Source organism: Micropterus dolomieu, linkage group LG03 (genome assembly GCF_021292245.1).
Source record: "Micropterus dolomieu isolate WLL.071019.BEF.003 ecotype Adirondacks linkage group LG03, ASM2129224v1, whole genome shotgun sequence".
Classification (NCBI taxonomy): domain Eukaryota; kingdom Metazoa; phylum Chordata; class Actinopteri; order Centrarchiformes; family Centrarchidae; genus Micropterus; species Micropterus dolomieu.
In genome coordinates, this window is record NC_060152.1 from 8,513,127 (window position 1) to 8,521,464 (window position 8,338).

Consider the following 8,338-nt stretch of genomic DNA (forward strand, 5'->3'; position numbering starts at 1 on the left):
AATAATCATTCTTAATCATTTTTATTATCTTTAATCAGTATCAATAAGTAATCATTCTTAATTCATCATTTTAAATTAGTATTAATCATTAATCATTCTTAATCATTTTCTTTTCACCTAGATGTGTCTTGTTTTTACTTAGAAGTGCTGTACTGTAATCTTGAATGCAGTAACAAGCTCACTGTGGTTAAAATCCTTGAGTGGGAGCATTGACTGCAGACACTGAGACTATGCGCGCCTTGTTCAACTGTTCTACTATAGATTTATGACTGTAGGAGAGGCTGCAGGTGTTAACAGTCTGCTGTTATCTACTGTTGTTATGATTACATGAGGAACTGATGATGTATTAGTCTGCTGATATTAAGACTACATGTTTAATTACCAATGAAGGGGTTGATTGTCAACTTCCAACCTCTGATTATTACAGCCTATGTGAACTTTGAGTGAACTTGCTGAAGGAATTTTTACTTAACTTTTCACGTCAGATAGTGGATGACACAAAAAGCTGCAACTTTACTTATGTTATTCTTATATTAATTGTTTAAAAAATGTTATTGTGTGTCAAATTAAGCATGCGTAACTTTTAAAAAATATGGTGAGACTGAAGTTGAAATCTAAATGGTGAACTTCTTATCCAGTAGTATAAAGATATAGAAAGTCAACAATACAGTAATAAATGACAGCTGGAGCACATTGTTAATTGGTAAAATAACACATGTAAACAGCAGAACTGCAGAGGAAAAGAAGTTCATCGTGAGGAAAGGAGGGGGCAAACCAGACCAGAGGGGAGTATATAACTGATATATGACTGTCCTGTTTTGGAATAAACTCTTTTTCACCAACTCTTGACCGTCTCCAGAGAAGTTTTTGATTGCAAACTTATTGAGTATAATAGAAAGTTAATGGAGTATTTTTTGACAAAGTTTATAAAGGTGGTGAAGGTGGGGACCAGGCTTAACTGGCCCAGCCTGGTTGTACATCTGACCCAACAATAAGATAGATTTTATTGATCCTACACTGGGGAAATTCACTTCCTACAGCAGCTCCTGATACAGCACAACGCAACAGACAAGAAAATTAAACATTAAATAAAAATAGAATAGAAACAGAAAAATAAGAATAAGAGTTATGTGTACACTATATACACCTTTTATATATATATATATATATATATATATATATATATATATATATATATATATAGAGAGAGAAAACATTAGGGATAACAGGAGCAGGTTTAAATGACATACTGGAGTGTGATGGAAGCAGACAGAGCAGGAAGTTTGTGGTCAGCTTTCTTAAAAAGGACAGGATTGATCTGAAAATCTGACAATCCAGATAATGTAGAAGTTAACTAACCCCAGAAGATGGCAGTAATACAACAGCAATGATGTAAGCTGCTGTTGAACCTGAAAGAAGAAGAAGAGGAAGACAAACAGACAGGTGATTCTGGAGGGTTCAAAGTTGTAGATCGTGTAACTTTAAGTCTGATGTTATTCATTAATGAGCCATGTGGTGTAGTAACGTTATTCATTCAGTTTTCAGTGTTCATCTGCGTTAAATGTCATGTTCTGTAAAATTAGATTATTTTTGCTAACCTCTTGAGTCGCAGCATTAATGTCACCTAGCTAGTAGGGAGCCTTCACATTTCTGTTTGTTTGTTTGTTTAAACAGTTATTTATGTAGATTTGTGGGTCCTGGCAGAGACTTTATATAGAGGTCCTGGTCCTGAAGACCAACGTGGAGTCTCGCCTGGCTGTTAAAGGGAAAATACACCTGAAAACAGATATTATCTGCGTTAGTTAGCATAGCTTTAGCACTGTTGTGGAGGTCTCTTGCTGCTCATGATACTGCAACCCGACTGTGTAATCTTGTATTTTTTGAAAAAGTCATTGCAAATTTTTGACAATTTTAGCAACTTTCTTCAGTTAGCTACCAGTGAATTGTGTGTATAAATGTGGTTGCGCATTCTGCCATAACTAACGTTACTAAAAGTATTAACCTTACCGTGTTTAAAGTAAAGTCTTTCTGACGGCTGTTATCCATGAAGCTTTGTTTTGAGTCTTGGCAGAGACGTTTGGACTTGGAGACCCTCTACTCTCTTTAACAGCTTTAAACATACATAACATTGTTTTATCTGCGTAATACTTATATAGTTTTGTCTTAATACTCCAGGTTGGGGTCTCAGAGACTTCAGCTGTGAACCATGTTTAAATACAATTAATTTATTGTGCTTTTTGTGATATGTCTTGACACTGCTTTTAAGGCAGCACTACACCTCCAAACTCCCCCAAATGTGAATTGTGTATATTTGTATTTCTGTCATTGCCGTTGATCAGAATTTGCTCAACTTTGGGATCTCTTTTATTCCAAATTAACATCACTATGTAGAATTACTTACATTTCTTTTCTTGTGAATCATTTGTCAGTGCCAAGCCCATATAATTTAAAAAACATGAACCTTATTTGGTGAAATACCGATGCTTTATGGTCATTTCCATGTACTGTATTCATTAAATGTAGCTTACAAGCCTAGTTTGTGAAAAATTGAATGAGTTACCACAATGAGGAAATAAAGCCTCTGTCAACAAAGCAGGATTATGGGAGACAAGGTGAATATTTATCAAAATGTACTACCAGCATTATAAATGTGCAAAAAATTTATTTAATTTTATAAATTTAAACTCCCTGAACAATAGACATTCAGAACTTGACTTCTTCCTATAAATCTAATTTCTATCTTTAAATTATTTGTTGTAGTACTCTGATGTCATTGCTTCATGACCCAAATATTGACTTTGTTGTTTCTGTAAGCTCTCTCTTACCTGACAGAATGAGCTTTCTTTCTTTAAAGATACTTTATATGACTAATTGCATTTTTAATAACTTTTGCTTTTTAAATCCACAGGAGTGTGCCAGAAATGAGTTGCACTTTCCACCTCCTGGTTTCCCGCAGTGACATCTACCATGGCCGTTTTCTGCTTGTCTTGTCTCGACAGTCCGTGTTGCTCAGAGCTCTCAGCACTGGGCCCCAGATCAGCCGCAGCCTGCAGGAGAGCTACAGGCTTCTGCAACTGCCTGACCAGGGACATAGCAGTCCTGGGCAGGTGAAAGAGGCCTACTTGCGCCTAGCCAAGCTTTACCACCCGGACTCTGGGGCTCCGACTGCAGACGCAGTGCTGTTTGCTCGGGTGGAGGAGGCCTACCGTGCTGTGCTGGCGCATCAGAGCAAGACCAAGCAACCTGATGGAGGAAAGGAAGCAGAAGAGGAGGAGTCCAGAGGTACAGCACTTCCACACAGACACTACCTCAGCTACGAGGGTGTGGGTTCAGGCACACCCAGCCAGCGTGAACGTCAGTACAGGCAGATTCGTATTGACCGGGCATCTGAGCAGGTTTTGAATTACCGACAGAGGGAGCATGAGAGGGCAGCTGCTGCCGAGGGGGCGCTGGTGGAAAGGGACATGCGTCAGCGCAGCCGAAAGGTCCAGATCACCCAGGCTGTGGAACGGCTTGTGGAAGACCTGATCCAAGAGTCCATGGCCCGAGGAGACTTCAGGAACCTGAGTGGAGCTGGAAAGCCCCTCAACAAGTTTGAGCACAATCCTTATGCTGATCCAATGACCCACAACCTCAACCGCATTCTCATAGATAATGGCTACCAGCCACCCTGGGTTGTCACACAACGCGACATCCGAGAGACCACTGCTCAGATTCGAAATAGGTTATTGGATGGTAGGGTCAGGCTCGGTGACCCCATGACCTCCAAAGAGCACAGGCAATGGGAGCAGCTGTGTGCATCTGTAGAGGAGGAGTTAGTGAAACTTAACAAGATGGTGGACAATTACAACCTCATAGTACCGATGCTCAACATGCAAATGGTTCACTTTAGTTTGTCACGAGAGATTGACCGTGCTGTGAAAGGAGCCTGCCAGCACCGACTGGACCAGCAGAGAGAGAGAGACAATGAGAGAGAGAGGAGGAAGGAGGAGAAGAAACAAGCCATTGCAGTAACCACACCTAAAAATACCAAACAAGACCTGATGTCTTGGATGAAGGCTTTGCTCAGATTAACACACTAACACTCTGACTCTAAGTGAACAGGACAGTGATTTGAGATCAGTGGTTTATTTGTCAACCAATAATTACAGTCCATGGGGCTATTTCACACTTGTTCACCTGCTTATTTCTGTGTATGTCAGACACAATATTGCCACCAATTTTACTCTGTGTTACAACCGTATTGAGCAATTGTAGTTGCTGTGACTGTAAAGTGTGAAGAACTGCATGTGTTGATAACAAAGATTACAACATGAACCATTTTTATGATATGATGTGAAGTTGTTTCTGTGAAATTACTGATCTGAACATACAAACCTACCTAACACTAACTGTTGGTTGCTATGTGACATTAAAAGTTATGGTAATTATAAATATTGTGTTTGTATTTCTTTGTTGAGAGTGTTTGAATCTTGTTTAAGTAGCTGAATGTCTCATTCTAGTCTGGCAGCTACTCCAGTGTTGCAGGGTTGCAGATGACGATGGGCTCCTTGCTCCTGGCTCCGGTACCTGCAGCTTCCCTGTGCACAGCCTGAGCGATGACCCTGGACGGAATCCTCACCTTGGTCCAGTCGTGGGCGATGTACTGGTGGTACGGATCATGAGAGCTCTCCAGCTTCTTGGAGCGAATATAGCTGAGCATGATGCCGAAGGTGAAGAAGCTGAACATACCGACCACCAGGAGGATGTACATCATGCCCTCAGTCTGAGCGTGGGCCCGGGCTCCATCCACGTGGTGCACAGCTTGCTGGGTAGTGTAGTTCTGAGGTATTGGTGAAGACAGTACACTTGTGCTGTTGAGGCAGTGCTGCAGGAAGGAGAGCAGGAGCGACTGCAGCTCGGTGGTGTTGATGTGTGGCATGACTGACATCTGCTGGACACTCAGCTAACCGCAACTGAGGAGGAAGAGACTGTAAGAAAAAGTCTTGTCTCAGGAAAGGTCAGCCTAGAATTAATTTTGTTTTTGTATTATTAACACAGTTTGTATTTTATTAATATTATATCTTAATATAGGTTTTATATTTAGACAAACAACAACAAAAAAAGATGGAGGGGAATGAGACCTATATCTAACTGTGATTTTAAATAATTAAAGTTTAATTAATTAATAATTAAACTAATTTATCCAGGAAATAAGGAGATATCAATTTAATGTGTATTTAGGGACACTTGTCATATATTTAAATGATACCTCTGAAATGTGTTCTGACTACTACCCAACAAACTTCAGCTTGAATGCTGAATACACCTTTTTTGGTTGACCTTTCAGAGTTTGTTTTGGTGTTATGAGAGTGAATGTGAAATTGATTCCCACATATTATACCTACATCATTATTCAAGCTTGTTTTTAGTAGAAAGAAAAGCCTACCTTTGAAGGATCTGGAATCAGTTCCTGCTGTCATTGGGCATCAGCAGACATCGATAATTTCAAGTCATGTGTCTCCAGCAGGATTAGAAGCAGCTAGTCCCATAGCTAAACATCGAATATAAACGTACACCTCCCACTTTTCTTAGTCATAATGTGCCCTCCTTCATGCTCATGCTTTTATGTGGAAGAGATATGCAGCATGTCCAACATGTCAACACATTTAATGAAATGAAGAGGTCACAGGGCAAGGTCAAAAGCTCAGTGTAGTTACGTTGTGGTGTTGCATGAATTAAATGGCTGTCCTATACTGGTGCAATCAGCTAAAATGAACAGTTTACTGTGGATGAGAATGTTCAGAGTTAGCATATTGTCTTTAGATCAGACCTCATTCAAGCAGTGTCATGAAAATCCTAAGAAAAATATGTTGAATTGGCTTTAACATATTTATGTTATGACTGCGTGTGGCAAAGTCTACACATTATTAACACATTAATAATTAACAAATATTCAAAATTGCTTGTAGATACAGTTTTGTACCTGCTGAGCGGACCATCATCTTTTGTAGCTCAAGACTGGTGTTGAAGCCCAGTTTGTGAATTGTGTATTTAAAAATAAATAAATAAATAAAAAAAACCTCTAATGTTCACATTTTGCTGGAGGAGGAGTAGCGTGTGGTCATTTTCAGGACGGTGCCGGGCTGCAGCGGGAGAACAAAGCTGCTTTCAAACCGGAGGTAGTCTGGACAGTCTGCTGCAAAGCTCAGACTAGATTGAGTTACAACACAATCACCTCCAAATGTCCTTTAACTCTCTGTTGTAGTTGTGTGTGTTTTTGTATGTGTGTGTCTCTGTGTGTGCATGTTGCCTGAAACGTACAAATAAGTGATGTTTAAGGGAGAGATGTTTTTACTCATATTCTCTAGTGGGACTGGCAGAAACAGCAAAGGGCAAAATTCTGTCAAGAGATCAATGTATTTTCTCCAAAACATTATTAATTTCTCTAAATGAACATATTTTATAAAACACATTACACAGTATTTACACAAGAAATGTTGTGTCTCAGATGAACAGTGGATCATTGTCCAAGTTAATACTGATAAGATCATTAGTTTCTGTTTTTAAGTCATTGCCAACAAAGTAAATGCAGCAAGTGCAGTGGACATAAAAATTATATACAAAAATATTTAGTTTATGCAAGTTAATTTACTAATTTGGACAGATGTGGACTAGCACAAACATATAAATTTAGATTTACTAGAACAGTGTTGTTAAAGACATGCTGCTTAACAAACGCTTAAGCTTTGGGAGTGATGTCAATGTCATGATAAGTTTTCTCAGATACCTAGAAGGTCATGTTAATGAAACTGAAGAACTATCATTTGGTGTGTTAAAGACATGACGGTCAAAGTTCAGCACATAGAGATCTAATTTGTTACTTTGTTATTTTCAACTGATGGCAAAATTATTACAAAGACAGATTTCTCTGGCATGTGGTAAAAATAGAAGTAAAAGAGGACATTAGTTGCTACAAATGTCCTGGGTTGTATTAAGCCTTGCATATTTACATGGTACACGCCTCAGTAATATTTACTTAATAAGTCAGTCATTTGAAAGAATAGAAAATTCATGACTGGCCAATTGGATAACGGATAAACTTTTTACTTTAAGTTGTTTGGACACATTACTTTATGCTCTGGTAAATTGACATAGTCATTTTTGACATTATTCAACAATAAGAATAACCATTCATTGGATTCCCTACACTGAAGGCCATTTGTTTTTAAAAAAAACCTTTAAAGGCATTTTTTTCACAGATCCATCCAATAGTCTCATAGCACACCTTTGACATTGCATTTCACTGAAATCTAAAGGAAATCTGCCTATCAGCTTCTATTTGTACTTAACCATACAAGTTGCATATATGACTTCGCAGACCAAGGCGTTTAAAAATCAACTTCTCATACAGTAATTGTGTCTTTGTTAGAAAAATACAGTAATGAAGCTTGACTCTTGCAGAGATGATCTTTTTTCACCTAGTGGATAAAAATGACAAATAAAAATACTATTTGAAAAAATGCAAGGTAAAGAGAAAGACAGGTTTCATATGTGTCCTAAATCAGATATTGTGCAAGCCAGTAAATCTATATAATAGTGTCTTGAAAGCTAAACCTAACTCACCAGTAGTGTTACTCTAGCTGCACCCCGTCACAGTTGTCTTTTGATTCTATTAGTCTGGAAGTATAAAAAGAAAAGGTGAATTATTTAGATGTGAGAAACATCAGGGAGATAATCATAACAAATTCACAAAAACTTTTGTGACATTATATTTATTTAAAGTTAAATAAATATAACGACACAAAAGTTAAAGATTACTTGTTTTCCTTGCTAAATCAAGCCAATTGTGGTGAAGACAACTTCGGAATTAACATCTCATAATTTGGTCACAAAGTATATTGTATTAAAATGTATGGAACGGCCAGTATAAATCCAAAATTAATCACTTCAGTAAAACATCAACTCACTGTGCCTGAGCCTTGAGAGCTTTACGGGCCTCCCGAGCTTCGTGCTCCTCCGAAATCTTCTTATAACAGTAGACCATAACTATAATGAGCCACAGCTGCAGAACCACGATCAGCACGTACATCATTATCTCTGAGATCACCGCTGTCAGCTCCGGATTGGCTGGGAAAGAGGAACCAACAATGCTGCATTTTAGAGGAAACATGTCCACCAGGAGACACTGTGTTTTTCTGCAGACCCTCACAAACATAAAGTAAAGCTGCTTTAAAGTCAGAAATCATCTCATTGGATAAGACAAGCCTGAACATCGTTCAAGTTGACAAACAGGAAAATACTCTTGCTAATAATACATAGATCAGAGGAAAAATATGGATTACAGTAAAAAAAAAAA

The 8,338-nt window shown here is 38.4% G+C and overlaps 2 protein-coding genes across 5 annotated transcripts; one reads left to right on the forward strand and one right to left on the reverse strand.

Moving 5' to 3' along the window:
- The first annotated feature begins 1,290 nt into the window (after positions 1-1,290).
- Positions 1,291-4,434, forward strand: LOC123968233 (dnaJ homolog subfamily C member 28-like). 2 transcript variants are annotated; one of them, XM_046044839.1, is made up of 2 exons: positions 1,291-1,443; positions 2,909-4,434. In XM_046044839.1, exon 2 carries the CDS (start codon positions 2,922-2,924, stop codon positions 4,080-4,082), a length of 1,161 nt encoding a protein of 386 aa, XP_045900795.1. In that variant the 5' UTR covers positions 1,291-1,443; positions 2,909-2,921; the 3' UTR covers positions 4,083-4,434. The 2 variants fall into 2 exon arrangements, with proteins under 2 accessions (XP_045900795.1, XP_045900796.1); XM_046044840.1 differs by lacking the exon at positions 1,291-1,443 and adding an exon at positions 1,473-2,612.
- Positions 4,113-8,200, reverse strand: LOC123968234 (potassium voltage-gated channel subfamily E member 1-like). Of its 3 annotated transcripts, none has more exons than XM_046044844.1 (3): positions 7,950-8,200; positions 7,606-7,659; positions 4,113-4,955 (listed from the first exon to the last, which is right to left on the reverse strand). In XM_046044844.1, exon 3 carries the CDS (start codon positions 4,928-4,930, stop codon positions 4,511-4,513), a length of 420 nt encoding a protein of 139 aa, XP_045900800.1. In that variant the 5' UTR covers positions 4,931-4,955; positions 7,606-7,659; positions 7,950-8,200; the 3' UTR covers positions 4,113-4,510. The 3 variants fall into 3 exon arrangements, with proteins under 3 accessions (XP_045900800.1, XP_045900799.1, XP_045900797.1); XM_046044843.1 differs by having other exon boundaries at positions 4,113-4,970; positions 7,950-8,199; XM_046044841.1 differs by having other exon boundaries at positions 4,113-7,460; positions 7,950-8,198.
- Positions 8,201-8,338: the final 138 nt, after the last annotated feature.